The 20,687-nt window shown below is 35.2% G+C and overlaps 1 protein-coding gene across 1 annotated transcript; it reads right to left on the bottom strand.

Annotated features, from left to right (window-relative positions):
- Positions 1–111: 111 nt before the first annotated feature.
- LOC140445578 (uncharacterized) lies at positions 112–19,335 on the bottom strand. The gene is made up of 3 exons (XM_072537700.1): positions 18,613–19,335; positions 17,756–18,417; positions 112–699 (listed from the first exon to the last, which is right to left on the bottom strand). Exons 1-3 carry the CDS (start codon positions 18,752–18,754, stop codon positions 256–258), a joined length of 1,248 nt encoding a protein of 415 aa, XP_072393801.1. The 5' UTR covers positions 18,755–19,335; the 3' UTR covers positions 112–255.
- Positions 19,336–20,687: the final 1,352 nt, after the last annotated feature.

The raw sequence follows: 20,687 nt of genomic DNA, 5'->3' as shown, positions 1-20,687 counted from the left end.
GAAAATGTGTTCGATTGCAGGAAATCATGATCCTCAGTAATGGGGAAAGACTACTAGGTTTATAAACTAACTGGTTAATTCATAGTTAGAGAGGTGTCAAAACAAAATCTATTTATATTATTAAAATAATATTTATTAAAATTACACATAGTTATATAGTATATATTAAGAGCATATGCTTATATACATATTGTAAAACATATTCTCCGCACCACAGCCTATTATCTCATTTCACTTTTGAAACTCATATCGATATCAACCATTACTTGTACTTGGTCCTGGTTCCTCATCCCGTACTTCAACTTTAACCTGTCTTTCATCTAAACTACTTTTTATTTCTTCAATACGATTCTTCACGCTTTCGGATAACCTCTTATAAATTTCCAGTGTTTGTAAAAATGTTCTTCCATATTTATCTTTTCTATTAAGGTCTGCAAAATTTTTAGCTTTAAAGTATTTTTCTAAACTTTCCACATGCATTTTTAAAACGTAATATCGACCAACCAACGATAGATTATCAAAATTATCTAAAGATAAAACATTCTGTTTTTCTTCTTTTGTCAGTACTCTAGATTTTGTCGCAGATTTGTCTAGTATACCATAAAGCACACATCGATCAATATCTACACAGTTTGAGAGAGTCTCTTCATTTATATTCCTGACTGGCTCTTTAACGAAGAAATCACAAGGTTGTAATATCTGTAATAGAAAAAAATCATGTAAATATCATCTATATATACTTAGAAAACTAAGAAAATAAGCACAATAATATGTGTAAAGTGTGGAAAAGCCTTCCATAAATCATGCACGGCACGGGATTGGGCCAGAAAACTTCAAATTTTAGAAGAAACGCGAGTGATAGTTTCTGCCCTTCAGGGACGATTTTTAAAAAATAATTATTTAATTTACAAATGCGAGAGAACTTTATTGCGTTCTTAAAAGTTACAATATTAAAATCAGACTTCGCTGTACAAAGTTTCAAATCAGACTGAATAATAATTAATTAAAATAAAATACATTACACATTGGAAAATAAAACAATAATTCGCAAGTTGCACTTTTATATTCAGGTCGATCATAGTTCAGGTGCTGACGCATCGGATTTAGGGTATTGGCTTATGGGGTCAACGACTATAACTCCTCCACCCTTAGTTTCTGGAATTTTTCATGGAATTGAAAAATGACCTAGGTTGGGCTTGTGGTAGGTTTTCTTCAGGATCATCTTGGATGTGAACACTCTCTAGGGGATTATCATCTTTTCTTTGTGAATTCGTTCTTCTCATACATTTAATACCAAAATATGCAAAAATTATTATAATCAATAATATTATTGATAAGTTCCAAAAATTAAAAACACTAGTAGCTTTTGCGTTTTTAAGTATCAATGTTTTAATTTCTTCTTGTTTCTTCTTAACTAAATGAATCTGGTCCAGTTGGACATCTTCGATATGAACTTCGGGTATCTCTTCTCGATGAGGATGAGGAATAACTACATATATTCGGAAGTAATAGTGGCTGACTTTCAGAAATGAGGCGATTATTGGTAAATGTTTGGTCTTCTGTGCTAAACTGGCATTGGAAGGGAACTGTGATGAGATAATTTCCAGAAATTAATTGAACAGTTGGTACAGTTCATTTGGATTTTGGTTTTGGTTACCAAAACAGCGATGTAGTGGGACTCATCTACTTGTTGGATCATATTTTTTGAAATGTGAACTTCTATTCTTTGACATCTCGTAGGATTAGATTTCAGTTTAAGGAGTTGGAATAGACAGTCTTCTTCATTTTTACTTTTCAGATGATTCTCGAGACAGAAGAATTTTGGCTTCAGATTGGAGCATGGTACAGATGTGTATTGGTAAAAATTTTCATTCATTATCAGATAAGTGTTAGGGGGCACTATGGTAGTTCGATTTACAGTAGGAATCGAGTATAAATGATAGGAGTATTCGTCGGGATAAGCTATTGGAACATGGACAATGAAAACAATTGTCAAGTTAGAGTAGTACGCTTCTGTTTCTAAGATATTAGAATATTTATTTATGTCTGATGTGATATTCGGATAAGTTAGTTCGTTTCTTGAATGATATTTCATAATTTGAGTTAATATTGACTTTAGTTCGTTAATCTTTACTATACTAGTATTTAAAATACCTAGTCTCGCAAATGTTATAGAGTTTTCTATTTCTGTTAGCAACTGTAATATAATAGTTATACTTATACTTAATTGATCTAAAATATTTCTAGTTATAAGGAAATCTTCAAAATTAAAAATAAATTTATTAAGGTTTGAACGAATAGATTCTAAACCAGAGAAAATTACTTCTTGGTTACTCTTTATGAGAGAAATAGTATTATTAAAATTCTACAATCTCAGTCGATAATGAAATTTGTTTATTAAGTTTATTTACAATTGTATTTTGGTTACTTTTTAGTTCTTCTAGTGCATTATCATAATGTTTTGCGTCTTCTGTATCTAAGTTTTCTGTAATACATTTAATAATTGAGCCTAGTCCGTCTATAAGACCTCTTTTTGCTCCGTGGTTAGGTAAAAGTGATTGGAGTTTTTGTTCAGCTAGTTGTAGCTGGTAGAAAAGGACACGATCAAGATTTTCTAATTCGGAATAATAAGGACTACTAAGGCCGTCTTTAATTGTAACTGTTACATTTTGGTAGGAAAGTCTTAGGGTATTAATTTCTTTTTGAATTGGTTCTAAATTGACCTAATGAATAAATGAATGAGTACTGGATTGGTCTACATATGGTCCATCTTGCTTTATGGCATGGAAACGTGGACTTTGAAAAAAACATCTATCAACAAACTTGAATCATTTGAAATATGGTCATTGAGAAGAATGATGCGCATACCTTGGGTGGATAGAGTTCGAAACGATGACGTCCTTAAGAGAGCCGGCGTGGAAAATTAATTAAAAAACGCAAGTATGGTTACCTTGGGCACATATTGAGAGGAGCAAAATATGAAATACCACAGTTAATCCTACAAGGGAAGATCGAAGGTAGGAGAGGAGCCGGCCGCAAACAATTATCCTGGTTAAGGAATATTAAAGAATGGACAGGAATACACAATACAGGCGAGCTGTGTCACGCCGCCAAGAACAGAATTCTAGTAATGAGATAGTCGCCTACGCACTTTGGTGTATGGCATTTTAAGAAGAAGAAGACTGGATTTAATTTTTGCAGTACCTAATTTATAAGGGAGTATACCGGGATTGTCTTTAAGATTTGTAAAGGTGATTTCTTGAGTCTCGGCTTGTTGAAGGCCCAGGACCATCATCGTTGTCATTAGGAACCTGCAAGAGTTTTTTCCGGTTAGTTTTTGGCCGTCTGGTTTTGGTTATAAGTTTTGTTTATGTAAAAGTCTTTTTTGAGTAGCAACTTTAATTTTTTGCATCTTTAACAACTTTATCTTTCATAAATTTAGGGTTAAGTTTATTTCGTACAAGTGTAGTGTTTTTCCTGTAAACAAGGAGTAGTAGTTCCTGTAGTCTTCTTCGTATGTGAGTGGTTCGTGTCGATCCTTATTGTGATAATCAATACTTTTTTCTTTTTGTTCGATCAACTTTTTATTAAGTTCTTTATAGATCTCTTTGGTCATATCTCTATGTTTTTGCATATAATTATTAATCAGTTTTTGGTCTATGTTCATATCAAATATTTCTTTAGTGTTAATGTGTCCATTTATAATATCTATAGGCTTTTGTTGAGTTACGGAATGTATTGAGCTATTATATCCTAAAATAGCATAAGGCATTTGATTTAAGATATCAATTTTTCCATCAGATTTGCTTCTAATTATTCGTAGGTGTTCTATTAGAGTGGAATGAAATCTCTCTATAGATCCTTTAGATTGGGTACTATTTGTAGTAACATAATGAGTTTTTACTTTATGTATGTCGAAGAATTCTTGTACAACAGAGTTTTTTAATTCTGTGCCTCGGTCCATAGTTACGAGATCAGGAATTCCATGATGTGTCATGAAGGTTAGAAAAGCTCTTACAATTTCAGTACTTGTCAAAGCTGAAAGTGGGTATGCTTGACCGTATTTAGAAAATGTGTCTATTATAGTAAGAAACTTTTGGCCTTGACTTTGAAAAGTGTCTGCAAATATTATTTCTAACGGTTTTGTAGCTGTGGGTGTAATCATTAATTTTTGATTTGGCGGATTACGATCATATTTATTTACTTCTGGTTTATGAACAAAGGGGTATCTATACGATTTACTATAAATAGGTAGTTCATCCTTAGTTTTTATAAAATGCTTAATTCTATTTGTAAATGTAAGAGGTTTATCCTCGCTGTGAAAAGATTAGAATATTTATTACAAATTTTTAGAATATTTTGTTTTTCTTCAGAGTTCATATGAGATGTACGGATTAAATTTTCAATATTAAATGTTTCGATTTCGTCAGCAGGCACTATGTCTGCATGGAATAATTCATGACAATTTTCGTCAAAGGGAACAGTATCAATTGGAGCATCTAAGGTGACAAAAATTTCATCTTGGGTACGGTTATAGATTTCGACTAGAGCAAAACCATCTTTTGCGTTCGAGAGACATGCAAGGATTTCACATTTTTGAATAGTTTGGTCAGGGATAAATATACATCCTGATTTTTGAGAAACTGGAATTTTGGCTACACTACAAGATAAGGGGTCCAATTTTTGTTTAAAGATTATTTTTAGGTCAGATTTATAGTATGTTATAGGTATACTAGAATATGGAGTAGTTAATTGGAAATTTACGAAATCTAACTTAGCATTAAGATATTTTATGTTATCTAGTCCTAAAAGACCATCGAAACTTCTATGAAAATCAAAAAGATGGAACTTAATCTTACCTTCCTGATTAAATTCTGAAAAAATGGGGATTTCTGCACAAAAGTCCTTCTTTGAACTTTGAAATACTGCGGAAACAACAAAGGGTTCATAAAAGATATAATTTTTGTAGAAAATGTTAGCTTTTTCGGGATTTAAAAACGATTTAGAGGAACCTGTATCTACCAGTAACTTTAATGGAGGATCATGAATCTGAATATATGGCAGTTCTCTTTTATTTGTGGAAAAATTTAATTCTATTAAGTCGGCTGGTTTTGAAAGATGCCGTCTTGAAAATTTTGATGATGCTCTTCGTTAACAGTATCATAAGTTTGTTGATGAGAAGTCTGAGGAGTATTTTGGTAATCACTATTATTAATCGATTCGTATTCAGTATTATATAGTTCTTCGAATGTAAAATTTTAATTTGGATTTCTAGGGTTGTGGAAATTATTCCTGAATTGGGGAGTACTATTTCTAGTAGTTGTACTCATAGGAGTAGATGTGTTTGGAGCAAAATTGGGATTTGATCGCCAAGCGTTCTGAGCTGGCTTGTTAGAGTTTTGAAAGCTATTTCTGAACTGGGGAATACTATTCCTAGTAGATGTACTCATGTTAGTGGGTCTGTTGGGAACAAAATTTGGATTTGGTCGCCAAACATTTTGAGTTGGCCTATTAGAATTTTGGACATTATACTGATAGTTTTGGGGAGTGTTTCTTTGATACTGATGTGATTGTGAAGGTTGAAAATGTCTATTATTGCGAGAATTTATTTGGGAATTTAAATGAAAATTATAGTTTGGGTTTCTAGAATATTTGTTACTATCCAGATTTAGCCATACGGCTCACACTCCCTCTAAGGGGAAAATTCACTCATCCCAGATACCTACGGTATCAAAAGGATTGAGCTCTGGTGGGACTCTTTCCGTGTTATCGAGCCCTAGGTGACTTGGTATGCTGGAGTATCTCCAGAAATTTTCGTACACATCTGGACGTTGAGAGTAGTACAGCTTTCTGGATGGTCTTGTAGAGATGTTCATTCAGACCTAGCTTTTTTATGTTTTCTAGGAGGTTTTTTGGAATGACTCCAGTAGTAGAGAGAATAATAGGTATTGTCTGGGTACTTTCCATTCTCCACTGTCTTCGTATTTGAATTTCCAGATCCCTGTATTTGGCGATTTTTTCGTTCTGTTTAACGCGAAGATTATTGTTGTTGGGTATCGCCACATCAATTAATGTTGTTTGTCTCTTTAGTTTATTAACAAGTATGAGATCCGGTCTATTATGTGCCACTGTTTGATCTGTGAGCACAGTGCGGTCCCAGTATAGCTTGTAGTTGTCATTCTCAAGTATACTCTCAGGAACGTATTGATAATATGGAAGATGGTTTGTTTGAAGAAGTCCCAGTTTGATAGCTATCTCTTGATGAATGATCTTTCCTACTGAGTCGTGCCGTTCCTTATATTCAGTTGCAGCAAATGCCTGACAGCCCCCGGTAAGATGTTGGATGGTTTCCTGAGCTTGACACCCATATCGGCATTTGTCATTTTTGACCTGAGGGTCTTTGACGATATATTTTAGGTAATTTTTGGTTGGTATAACCTGATCCTGAATGGCCAGTAGTGAACCTTCTGTTTCAGGGAACATCTTTCCTGATGTCAGCCAATAGTTCGACGCTATATTGTCGACATGGTCTTGACTGACCTCATTGGGATGTCGCCCGTGCAGAGGTTTACCCATCCAGATGCGCATTTTTTCGTCCTTATTAAGATGGTTTATGCGCATTTCTGGTTCCCTCAGTTTGATCGGTGTTGTATCATCTACTGCGCAAATCGCGCGATGTAGAGTAGATGTCTCAGCCTGCACCTGAAAATAAGTTCTTAAATTAGTAATTTGTTTTTCTAGTTGCTCACTTATATCCATAAGCCCTCGTCCTCCTAAATGCCGCGGTAATGTCGTTCTTTCTACTGCACTTCGAGGATGGTGTTTTTGTGCCTTTGTGAGGTGTGTTCGTACTTTTCGCTGAAGATTTTCTATATCGGTTTTTGTCCACTTAACAATACCAAATGAGTAGCTAAGCGCGGAACATGCGTAGGTGTTTAGTGCCTTAAACAAATTTTTACTGTTAAGGTGTGAACGAAGCAGCTGTTTTACCCTTCGTATAAACTCAGTAGTTATCTCAGTTTTCATTTGCTTATGGTCAATCTTCCGCGCTTGCTTTATTCCGAGGTATTTATACATATCATTTTCACCCATGGCCTCGATGTTCTGGCCGTTTTGCATATCGAATCCGCCGGGCTGAACCTTTCCTTTGATTATATTTAAGACACGGCACTTGTCAAGACCGAAGTGCGTACTAATATCATTAGAGAAATTTTCTACTGTTTTTAGCATCTGATCCAGGTGACTTCGAGTGGAAGCTAGTAGTTTTAAATCATCCATATACAATAGATGATTAAGCTTTGCAACAACAGTGGTGTTATTTTTGATGCTAAAACCTGTGTCAGTTGAGTTCAGTATCTGGGATAGGGGGTTCATCGCTAGACAAAACCACAGTGGGCTCAACGAATCTCCTTGAAATAGGCCCCGGTTGATTGCAATATTTTCAGTTTCGATATTGTTTTCACCAGGTATTTTGAGGTGAATTTTTGTTTTCCAATCTGACATTATATGTTTTAAAAAGGTCACTATGTTATCATCGACTTTATTTATTTTTAATATATCTATAAGCCATTCATGTGGCACTGAATCAAACGCTTTCTTGTAGTTGATGAAAGCAGTAAAGAGATTTCGTTTTTTGCTATATGCTTGGTTAGAAATGACAGAGTCGATGATAAGTTGTTCTTTGCAGCCCATGGAACCCTTAGCACATCCTTTCTGTTGTGGCTCTATGATATTGTTTAAAGCACAGTGTTGGTTGATACGCCGGGCTACACAGGATGTGACCAATTTATACAGAGTTGGAAGACAAGTAATTGGGCGGTACTTGGTTGGATCTTGGGTGTTATTTTGATCTTTGGGAATTAAATAAGTTGTTCCCTGGGTTAGGAAAGATGGTATTTCCTGCGGATTAGAAATAGTGTTATTAATTACTGCTGATAGGCACTCATGAATACTCCAGAACTTTTTAAGCCAGAAGTTCTGAACGCCATCTGGTCCAGGAGATTTCCAGTTATGAAGCTCTTTGATAATATTTGAAACTTCTTCAGTGGTGAAGGGTTCGTAGGGAGCAGTAACGTAGTGTTGGCAGTTGTGCGCCGTATCTTCGATCCATCCAGCATTGGTGTTAAGAGCGGCTGGTGTGGAAAGTTGATTTCCCCAAAACTCATGGATTTCTTCTCGGCTTGGGTAAGATTTATTGGCACTTTCTGCAGTAGAATTGAGTTTTCGATAGAACGCCTTCTCGGCATTTTCAAAAAGCGTATTGTCAGATTTTCGTTTGTTACTAATTTTGTATCTCCTTAGTCGGCCTGAGTAAACGGAAAGCTTTTGTTTTAATGTATCCAGGCACTGTTGTGCTGTGTTGTTTTCTGGGTTATATTGTGAGTGTCTTGCGGTGGTTAGCATTATTTCTTCAGCTCTTCTGATTACTTTTCTACTTGTTGTTCCTCGAACATATTCCGTGATTTGACCAATGTCCCTACGTAATGATTCAATTTTCGTTAGCAGCCGTTTTTCCCAAGGTGCAACTCTGTTATCTGTCCCTCCGATATTAGTACCCCGTCGTGTTCTGGTCTTAATGCCCATAACATTAGCAATTGCTGTTGCTGCACAGTAAATCAGCGTGTGCATATATTCCAATGTATGGGCTTCTACGACATAATTGGGCAGAACTTCAGTGTTCACAATTTGTAGCAGCACTCCTAGTTTCTTACAAGAGTTTACTCTTGGTAGCGGTGGTCTGCTAAGTGGGTTTGTTTCATTAAACTCTTGTACGGCGCGTGCCATTTCGTTAACTAGGCTATCGCGCAACTCGTTCTCCTGCTGTGTATTGTCAGGTTGTGTTTCTTGTTCTTGTATGACAACCTCAGGAATTGGCTCTTGTATTTCGTTAAGGGCTTGATTTCCAACTACCTCTTGATTATGAATCTCCCGTTCGACTTCGCTTCTGATGGTATTGCGTCTAGTCTCTGGGATGAGATTATTTCTGATAATTACCCGGTATTGATCTGCTACTCGTTGTTCAGATACTTGGATTTCTGGGTACTCTCTGCAAAATTCGGCATACAGATTTTGTCGATAGCCGATCGTTTCTTGACCGAGGTTTGTCACCTTATAATAAAAGCGCAAAATATTTTCATTCATGGACACAGTCCATTTCATGCGCTGCCTCGGTCGTCCCGCTTGAGTGAGCGCTGGCTGATGTTCCAGCGCAGCACCTTCAGCGAGCAGAGCTCTTGTTGTTGTTTGGCTCGCTTGTGGTTGTTGTTCTTGTTGGGCTGTAGCTGATTGTATGACAGGGGCCCGCCTCCTCAACACCCTGCCACCGACGTCCCGCATGCTGTCACGTCCAGCGCCGGCTCCAGACGTGCCCTGGCGATCCCCAGGCAGCGACCCTAAACATAAATTATTATACTCCATTATCATGGGTGTGCATTTTATACCTACTGCCAGGTGTCAGTTTTTGTTCCACGGCAGGTATCCCTGCTACCCTCTGGGTATCTGCGCTACGAATACCCAGAGAGTATCCCCCATTCGCAGGGGGCCGCGCCTGATAGAAGAACTGACAAAAAACTCCCACAGGTTGTTACTATTATTATTATTATTATTATTAGTATTAAAATTTTGAGTTTTTGATAGTATTTAATATTATCTTCTTCTTTAATGAATTGTATAGCTTGCTCGATAGATTGTGGTATCATTGCCCGAATTATGGGTCCTAAAGGTTCTCTTAAACCTGCTAAAAATGTTTTTAATGCTTGTTTGTTAAAGAAATCTCGTTTGTATGTACGTTCCTGACCAAGATGGTGTAAATCTATATAGTTATAAATAGAATTTAATAAATCTAGCACCTTTTCATGAAATTGATAAAGTGATTCGTTTGGCTTTTGTTTAAGATTAACTAGATCCTGATTTAGACAATTTTCGTCGCTTTGATCAACAAAATTTAAAATTAATGTATTTTTTATACCATCCCAATCAGTATTGCAGCTAATCGCAATTATTTCTTCAGCTCTTCCTTCTAATTGATTTAATATACCGTTCAATAATAAACAATTTTGAAAGCTATTAGGATTAGTTGTATCAAAATAATGTTGTAAGATTGATTCGGTAGCATTTATCTATAAAGTTTATTGATATTGCCATCAAAACGAGGAATAATGGCTAAATTTGCGATATCTAACTTAGGTACAATAATAGTAGCATTTGAAGTACTTGGTGAAGTCATTTTATTTTTATTTAATACTTTTCTTTCTTAATTATATTCTTATCTATCAAAAATAATAAGTAAATAATACGTACTCTTGACTATTATTTTCACAAAAGGATTTAATAGGCAAAGAGGAGTCTGAATATGAATAAAAATTATTAGCTTACCACATTTATGTACTTCTGCTTGTTTATTCTGATGTCCCTGGAAATTCTGGATGTCCTGATGGAGCCCAAAATCACTGACAGTTCGAAAAGTTTATGAAAAATGGAAACCGGTTCTTTTTTCGCCAAAGAGTTAAAACTCACGAATATCCGCAATGGAATTCTACGAAAAATCCACTAAGACTGCGCCACTGATAGTTTCTGCCCTTCAGGGACGATTTTTAAAAAATAATTATTTAATTTACAAATGCGAGAGAACTTTATTGCGTTCTTAAAAGTTACAATATTAAAATCAGACTTCGCTGTACAAAGTTTCAAATCAGACTGAATAATAATTAATTAAAATAAAATACATTACACATTGGAAAATAAAACAATAATTCGCAAGTTGCACTTTTATATTCAGGTCGATCATAGTTCAGGTGCTGACGCATCGGATTTAGGGTATTGGCTTGGTCAACGACTATAACTCGCGTGTGATTTGTTGTGATTCTAACATAACCTTAAATAGTGGGGAAGGCATGGAAAATACGATCATTCATCTGCTAAATGAACTAATTTGTGAGTTAAGAAGTAACAATTAAATCCTAGAGGAAAATAATAAGCTACTATGGGAAAAAATAGAAAGCATAGAGAAAAAGTTAACAAAAAATTCCATGGAGGTAAAAAATGCTGCAAAAACTAAGAATAACAATCACAATCCATTAATTTTAAAAGAACAAAATGATTTGAAGGAGACTAAAAGGTCAGTTGACGCAGTCACAGAACAGCCACTTTGTTCTGTTAATTTGTCTGAGTTGCCAACTAAACCAAGAATATCAAGCAGTTCAATTGCACCCGTGACGCCTGTTAAAGATATCAACCGTCCGCTGATTGAAGACGAAAATGGGAAACCAAAAAAAAAGAGTTTTTTACAAAACAACTCGTCCAACACTTATTGAACGACCAGGTCCACTCCAGGGAACCAATGAGAATGCTGGAAGTATTGTTACGTAAAAATATGAGTCATATTAAAAACCTGTAAACATGTTTATTCACTAATATGTTGTAGATTCTACGAGATCCTTCGATCGGCTGGTAGAAATCTACCTGAAACGGAAGCTTCCAGAAACCGGTCGAAACGATGACCCGGATTTACTTCTAGTATAATCAGAGGGATTCACCTGAATTCTCGACTGGTTGTATTTTTATATATAATAACGGAGCTTTCATTGAAGGAAACAGTTAATTTTGAAGACTCGCGCTCGCGATTTAATTGTAACGTTCGTCTAGATAAATTATGTATTATTAGTCAAATAAATTGTTGTACAGTGGTTTAATAAATTGATATAAATTATCGTGCTTTTTAATAAATTAATATAAGAACAATATAATAAATTAGAATCAATAAAAAAACATTACAGTATCCTGCGTGTGGCCACAAAACATATGGCAATTTTCCTGTCAGGTTTCGATTCAAAAACGGAAGCTCAGGAAACACTTAACTATCTAAAATAAAGAAAACTGGATGAAAACGTTATCTGCGGAAAAATGAAAACCAGGACAGATAAGTACAAAAGTTCATTTAAAATTACTGTTCCAGAACTAAAAATACCTCATTTAATGCAGCAAGAATTATGGCCGAATGGTGTAATTTTTAACCATTTTCAGAATGTACAGAGGCACCCCAGTGTCAAAAGACAGTAAACGGCACACGCCAAAAGAAATGATTAGTAATCCACTTAAATACGCAATCAATTAAAACAAGTATTGATGCCATTATTTTATCCTAGAAGATCATCATGACTGCTTTGCTCTTTGTTTAACTGAGCACTGGAAAACAGAAGAACAATGTGCGGAATTTTAAACTGATCTCTTCCTATTGTACAAGCAGTTCACAGGAGCATGGTGGCAGTGCGGTATACATCAAAGACACGTTTATTGCAAAAGCCCGGGAAGATATTTCTTGTTTATCAGAAAGAACGGTGTTTGAGTGTTCCGCTGCAGAGGTGCGAATTAATAAAAAGAAGATTGTAATCCTATCCATCTATCGAACATAAGACCCACAAGTTTTAATAAACAAATTAGACGAAATACTTTGTGATTTAGTTGACAAGGACTCCGTCATTTTTCTGGCTGGTGATTTTAACTTAGATATGCTGCTTGAGGATGCGAGGTGGCCAGACCCATTAAAAATGTTTTTGAGTTCCTTTGATATTAAACCTTCCATCAAAGACTATACACGCATACAAGGTAACAAAAAATCCTGTATAAATAATATTTTTACAAATCTTGACATATTTGATTCTCTTGTATTCAATCCTCATACATCATATCATACTGCTCAAAAGGTAAAATTTGAATTAAATGAATTTGAGTCAAATATAATAAAAAAACGAATATTTAGCAAGGAGAATAAACGTTTTTTTAAATTCATGTTAGGTAATGTAGACTGGGTATCTGTTTTTGAGACATTAGATGTAGATAATCAGTGCAGTGGGATGCTTTTATGAGTATAGTTCAGAAAATTTTTATATAATGTTTTCCACTCAAAGAGATAAAGCTGTAAAGAAAATAAAGCATGCAAAACATTTTCAAATTAATATCGAACAAACTAATCATTGCATGTTTTTAACTCCCGTTTCAGAGAAAGAAATAAGTCACATAATAAATAACTTAAAAAACAAGCACAGCTCTGGTTATGATGAAATGTCAACAAACTTAAATATGTTTCATCAGAGATTTATCTTCCTCTTTCTTTTATAGTTAATGCTTCTTTCAGGCAAGGTAAACTTCCTCAAAGTTTAAAACTGGCAATTGTGAAGCCACTACATAAAAAAGGTGATGTTGCTAAAATGGAGAACTATAGACCAATAAGCCTTCTTCCATCACTCTCAAAAATATTTGAAAAAGCAATATATTTCAGACTACAAAACTTTTTTAGTACAAACAACTTATTTATTAGTTCACAGCATAGTTTTCTCGCAGGGAGATCTGTTGAGACAGCTACCTATGATTTTATATAAAAAATTTTAGAAAAACTGGAGGCAAAGATGAAAACACTACGTGCTTTTTTGGACCTATCTAAGGCTATCGATAGCCTAGATCATGTTCTTTTATTACAAAAATTACATCTTTATGGAATACAGGGACCGGCATTAAATTGGATAAAATCATTTCTCATAGATAGGTCGTAAAAGGTATGCGTGGAGAAAAGGGGATGTAAGGTTTACTCTGATCATATCAATTTAAAATTAGGTATACCACAGGGGAATGTCCTGGGGCCTTTTATCTTTTTGGTCTACATGTGCCTGATGATGACTCAAATGTGCTTTTCTGGAAAAAAAACTTTAGAAACATTCCTCACAGTGGCAGAGCAAATTCTAAGCAAGGCTGAACAGTGGTTCAGTAGAAATCGGTTGTTGCTTAATACTGATAAGACAGTTTTTGTCTACTTTAGAACCAGCCAGTCACGAGAACAGTTTCCAGATACAATTAATTTTCTATTACAAAACACGGAACCTGCTAGATCAGTTAAATTTTCTTGGTATTCATATTGACCAGAATCTGAATTGGGGGGAACAAATACAAAATACAAGAAAAAAACTGAATAGAGCCTGCTACTCATTAAGAGTGTTAAAGAGCTATCTAGACCAGGGGATTTTATTATCAGTATATTATGCAAACTTTTATTCTATTATGCGATATAGGGTAATCTTCTGGGGGGTGCTGCAGTAGATAGCTCAACTGTCTTTATAGTCCAAAAAGGCAGAATGAAACGTTCGCTTATCGAGGAGATGATACATATTGATCGAGACAATATGGTTTCTGCCAGGGTAAAAGTACAGTGGATGCGGTGACCGATGTGCTCCGGGCGGCACGGGGAATTGGGGCTGATCATCGATGGGTCGTCCTGATTCTCTTTGACGTCCGAAATGCTTTTAATACATTGCAGTGGGGTCACGTAATGGGCTCTTTGGAAGCAAGGAACTGTCCTGGGTATCTGAGGAATGTAGTCGCTGATTATCTTTCCGAGAGGAAGATTGTGGTGGAAAATGGTGTGATGGTGGATGTAACGGCTGGGGTCCAGCAGGGCTCCGTCCTGGGTCCGACGTTGTGGAACCTAGCATACGACGGGGTCTTAAACTGCGAATATGAGGAGGGTGTGACCCCCTTCGCATTCGCGGACGACCTTGTTATGCTGGTGGTGGCACGTGATAGGGAGGAACTCTTGCTTCAAGTTACGCGTGCGTGTGTCCTAGTTGAGGATTGGATGAGTGAGCATGATCTTTCCCTCGCGGAGGATAAGACGGAGGCTGTAGTACTCAGAGGCTACAGAAAGAGAGATAGGGTGGAATTTGAGTGCGCGGGAGCGAGAGTGGCGCCCAAAAAGTACGTTAAGTATCTGGGAGTTACTCTCCACCAGGGTGGGAGTTGGGAGGAACATTTGAGGGGGGTGACCCTCAGAGCTATTCAGAGAATGGCTGCGCTGGGGAGGATAATGCCTAATATCGGTGGTCCCAAATCCGAAAGGAGAAGGGCGCTCCACGGTGTTGTGCAGTCTGTCGTCCTCTACGCGGCCCCAGTCTGGAGTGAGGCGGTAGAAGTACCAACTTACAAGAGGCTCATGGTATGCGTGGACAGAACTAGTCTGCTGCGGGTAGCATGTGTCTACAGAACTGCGTCAGCTGTCGCTCTGTGGGTTATCACCGGCTGTGTTCCTTTACATGTGCTGGTAGGTGAAAGGGCAAGGATTCACAGTCGTAGGGGGCGGAACATTGGAGAGCGAGAAATGAATGAGATAAGACTGGCCGAGAGATTAGTCTCAATTCGTCAGTGGCAACAGGAGTGGGAGGCAACACGTGATGTGGCGGAGTGGACGAAGTCACTAATCCCGAACCTTCGAAGCTGGGTGGACTGTGGGCATAGGCAGCTGGATTATTATCTAACGCAAATCGCGAATCAGGCGATAGCAGGGCATCAGGAGAGATGTTTGCCTTAACCGGCCCTTCCACCCACAGGTGTCTGTACACAGATTTTCCTTCTTCTCTTTAAAGATGTAAAGAAGTCCAAAAAAGACAGTCCGTGTGATCTTAGGATTGAAGGCGGGAGAATCCTGTAGAGGCCAATTCAAATCACTCAATATACTCACTTTCTTAGCAATCTATATATTTGAATGTATTATGTTCCTTTTTAAAAATTTTTCTTTGTTTTGTCACCTGATGTTACCAGCTGATGTCAGTTTGAAGAAGTTTACCCTCCGGACGCTGGCACTCACGTGAGGCATGGTTATGTGTTGCCTGAAGTTAAATCTAATAAAATATTAAACATCACTCACTTTTAAACAATAACATGTACATTTTTTTGGTATCTTAAATTTTTTGTAAAGGGTTGTACCCTAATATTTTGGTGGCTCAGGCATGTTAACCTGCTTTTTAACCTGATGATGAAATTATTATTCCGAAAACGTTTGTGTTTTTTGATGTAGCCCTTTTAAGGGTTTTTTAAATATACCTACATACAAAGATTTAAACCTTTTTTCATTTTTTAATAGTTTTGTGCATAAATATTTACAGTTTATGGTGTGACTCGCTTTCGCAATGACTATCAATAAAGCACAACAGCAATGGTTGCAAGTGTGTGGATTAAATTTGGAGAAACCATGCTTCTCACATGGGCAGCTCTATTTGGCTTGCTCACGCGTCAGAAAACCTTCTGATTTATTCGTTTATAAACCAGAACGAAAAACACAAAGATTGTGTATCCCACAGCACTTTAATAAATGTCGAATTGAAACGAAACATTGCAATTTCAAGTTTTTTCAAAATGAACAAAATTGATAAAATGACTCAAAATGAATTGAATATTTGTATGTCTTTCTTTCAAATTTATTTTAGTTGGTTGTGTAGCAACGCGCGCAGGGTACAGCTAGTAAATTTATAAAATGCAGGTAAATGCGTTCTAAATTGAAGTACAGAAAAATAAATCTCTATGCCTGTGCCTTGAGTATCTTAAATCTACACCGATCAATATATTGTAAGATGAAGCAGTTGAATCTCCATTGAATTTGCAGAGGCAATATCTCACGAACAAATATGCGAACAATTGATTAAATTAAAATAAATTATCCTGAAAATCTTATTAAACTGAAATGATTACTCCAAGTTAAAAGTCACTCATCTTCGCTCCCTAACATACTCAGTCAAAAAGTGCTTAAATCTTACAGATTTTATATCCACCAAATCATAAGATTGATTAGTCATTTCCCACTAACTGAATTTTGTTAATAGGATAATAGTCTGAATCTTTCCATTCTCCATTGTCTCCTTACTTGAAATTTCCAGATATCTGTATTTGGCGATCTTTTTGTTGTGTTTAAGATACAGATCATTGTTGTTATGTATCGCCACATCAATTACTGTTGATTTTCCAGTTAATCTATTAACTAGTATGAGATCTGGTCTACTATCTGCCACTGGTTGATCTGTGAGCACAGTGAGGTCCCCATAATAGATTGTGTAATTGTCATTCTCAAGCATGGATTAATGAAGATAATATTGGAGAGGATTGGTTTATAAAAGTCCCAGTTTGTTAGTTATCCCTTGATGAAAGATCTTTCCTACTGAGTCATACTTCTTCTTTTTCTTCTTGTGCCACTCCTATCGGAGATTGGAAATCATCAAGGCTATCCTGACCTTGTTTACAGCTGACCTAAAGAGTTCATTAGTGGTACAGCCAAACCACTCTCTCAAATTATGCAGCCATGACATTCTTCTACGGCCTGGATTCCGTTTCCCTTCTATTTTGCTTTGCATTATATTTTGAAGTAATGCGTATTTATGTCCTCTCATCACGTGACCCAAATATTCGAGTTTTCTTCATTTGATTGTTGACAAAATTTCTAGGTCTTTTCCTATCCTTCGCATTACTTCAAAATTTGTAACTCTTTCAACCCAACTTATCTTCAGCATTCGACGGTAGCACCACATCTTGAAACTTTCAATATTTTTTAGATTGTTCTGCTTGAGAGTCCAGGCCTCTACACCGTATAATAGCGTGTTAAATACGTAGCCCCTTAGTATTCTTAATCGGAGAGGGATGCTTATATCTCTGTTGCAGAAGAATTTCCTCATCTTTATGAGAGTGGCCCTGAGTCATACTAGTCAGGACATAATAACTGATTTACTGACTGACTATTGAGTTTCTTGAGACCCTGTTGGATTGAAAATAAAGTCCAGCAGTACTCTACTATATATAAAGGCAGCAGTAAAGGACTGAAAGATACATACCAAAACATGTTGCAAGTGTATTAGGGAATCAAGATTTGGATGCATAATATATTTAAAACATTAAGATGTCACAAAAAAATAACTTTAAAACAATGTAAACCATTGAAATAATTTACCTGTTTTTCCAAATTATGATATTCGTAAGGTTCTCTGTATTTTGGATCACACTCAGGCATTTGATCGAGTACAGGTTTCCTTTTGACTGGGCGAAAAGCAAGCTTTTTAAGTTTTTCATAATCATGAAGGAGATTTGTAGCATCTATATCTTCCAAAATTTGTTCATTATTTATGTCGTCACCATAGGTTATTAAATCTTGAGTAGCAATAGTTGTCAGTGTTTTGGTTAGTATATGATTATCTTGTTCTTCTATTTCCATTGCTTCACCTTCATCGGTAATTGGTTGTTGTTTAGACCTCACATTTTCTTGTAAATCATTTCTCGTATTTGATGTGATGTTAACATCTGATTGTTTTTGGTTTTGATCATCATCCTTGTCCTCCTTCTTTATAACGTCATGCAGTGTTAGAACACCATCAGAAAACTTCTGTAAAAGTGTATTATAATCCCAATCTAAATTAAATTCAATATCTTTTGTGATTTCACTTTTTTCTACTTTGGGAGGTGGTATTTTCATTTGCTTTAAATTTATTGTTTTTATTCCATGGAATGTACACCCGTATTGGTTTGTTTTTCTTTTAAAAAAAGGATCATATGCTGGAGGAACATCTTGAATTTCTTCGAAAAATAAATTTGTACCCATTGCATGATCATATTTACCTTAAAAATAATAAATGTGAGAGAGCTATTTTCACCAAAATCAAAAAAGACATTAGTGACAAAAAAGTGATTATAAATTAGATATTGTACTCAGAGGAACTAATTACATATAATATGCAATGTAGCAGATTAGTGAGTTACACAAGTAATTTTAAATTAAATATATACCAAAGCTAAGAAAATATAATTCATTACCTTCGAAAATTGTATCATTAATTTGAACAAGTGGATTTTTCTTGTGTAAGTTGGCCACACGAATGAAAGTTTCTTTTTCAAAAGTTCCATTTGCTAAATTATCTTTAAAATCAAGTAAAATAAGAGTTTCATTTTCAGACATTGTGTATTACAACTTGTTCTTAATTTTACAAATATGTTCAATCAAAGTTCAAATCAAAACTTTTGTAAGGTTATGTATGTGTTTATTTCCAATGACGAATGACGTATAATATATCATGGTACAATGAATACACATTGTAAACTCCATTCGCTTAGCTCGGGCATATTTTGACAGATTCATTGACGGAAACCTACAACACAACAATTCCTACTTCTCAGTATTAATAGCTCAAGTATACTACAATTGCAGACATCTTTCTTTAAAAAAAAAGAAGAATTATTCTAAATATTGGAAGTGTATACTAAACACATCAAATTTTGGGTAGTATATATTTAAAAAATATATTTTAGTCGTTATAATTTAACATAACCATTTATTATATGGTGCAGATAAATAAATATCAATTGTCGGTAATTCGCAAAGTTCTATTTTATTTACTATTTAGTTTGTTTACTATTAATATTGGCTGTGAGTACGTGTGCTTGGTTGTATAGTAATTTCCAGCCACTTTTAGTCTGTCAAAAAGTAACTAACTTCGCAAAAAAATAATTACTAAATTCACTAGACAGTTCGGACTGGGAATAGCGAACCGAGTTTACCATGATAATATATAGACTAAGCAGTCCCGTATTCTCCCTATTAGTCCCTATATAATCGGGTGTCCTAAAGATCTCCGCTCAAGATATGTTTACCAGAACAGCGGCGTGCTCATTTCTAATTTAATGACAATAATTATTTTTTTAATTAAAATTAAATATTTATGATTTTTTTGTGTTCTCGTCTATAAGAGAAAAAATTATTTTTATAATGTTTGTAAAGTATATTACCTGAATTTTAATCATTTTACCAACAGGAAATATTGAAGTTTTGCCTAAAGATTAAAAATTCTCATTTTTTAAATTGTATTAAGGACTATTGATTATTATTTAGTGTGAAGGAAATTTTGATAAATAAATCTAATCAGGTTTGCATTTTTATTAAGTGTTGCGAGTCTATTTAGAGAGTCGAAAGATTGCTAGAAGTCTATAAATAGTAAGTGACAATTTATATCACGTTCATATCACTTTTCAATCAGCTGTGTTGGCATCTATGGTTGATTTTCTTTTTCTGAAGCCTGGCGGATATTGCCCTAGTGTATTTTCGGTAATTTATCTATTTCCCAATGTGCTTGACAATATTTTGTATGTGGTGTTCAGTAACATGATTCCTCTGTAGTTACTGATATCCTTCGGTCTTCTTTTTTAATATCGTTATTAGATGACCCTTTCTCCACTACATCAGTATACTTTCTGAGTTCCCTGTATTTTTTATTAGTTTAAGAATCCAGTGCATCAAATTGTCTTCTTAATTTTTTATTAATTCATTTTTTATCATTTCCTGGTGGTTTTCACTGTTGCAATAATTTCCTTGTATAAAGCAACTTTTGAAGTTTATATTAAGGAATTAGGAAGAAAATTAATAGGTTACTTGAGTGCAAACAAACAACAAACTTTTGAATTCTAATTTCGTGTTTTGTTGTAATGAATTAAAAACAACCAAAAAAAAAACATCAAATCAATTATACATTTTTAACAAAAAACATACAAAAGAAATAAATCATAAAACATTTTGCAACATAATTAGTAATTTAATTAACGCATTAATGCACACAACGTAATAAATACAGTTTCAATTATTTTCTAAGACATACAATATGTTGTATATAAAGATACAATATGTTATAATAATAAATAAGTTGTATACCAAAAACTTCTATAATTGTAATGGTGGTGTGAATATACAAAATAGGACAAGATAATGCCCTGCCTAAATCGCACAGGCCGATCAGTCTTACATCATTTTTGTTGAAGGCAATTTGAAGGCAATTTGATAGACATATTAAGGGAAGACCTTTGAGGGATAATTTTCTCAATTACAACCAGCATGCATATCA

The sequence above is a fragment of the Diabrotica undecimpunctata genome, chromosome 7 (genome assembly GCF_040954645.1).
Source record: "Diabrotica undecimpunctata isolate CICGRU chromosome 7, icDiaUnde3, whole genome shotgun sequence".
In the NCBI taxonomy this organism is placed as follows: Eukaryota; Metazoa; Arthropoda; class Insecta; order Coleoptera; family Chrysomelidae; genus Diabrotica; species Diabrotica undecimpunctata.
Note: the sequence above shows the minus strand (reverse complement) of the source record. Positions and strands in the feature narration are given on the sequence as shown.

Excerpts from the sequence above, each read along its gene's own strand:
- LOC140445578 (XM_072537700.1), bottom strand. The coding sequence starts at position 18,754 with ATGTCTGAAAATGAAACTCTTATTTTACTTGATTTTAAAGATAATTTA. Across the intron at positions 18,418-18,612 it reads TAATGATACAATTTTCGAAG|GTAAATATGATCATGCAATG; the intron begins GTAATGAATTAT and ends ATTATTTTTAAG. Across the intron at positions 700-17,755 it reads ATCATAATTTGGAAAAACAG|ATATTACAACCTTGTGATTT; the intron begins GTAAATTATTTC and ends TTTCTATTACAG.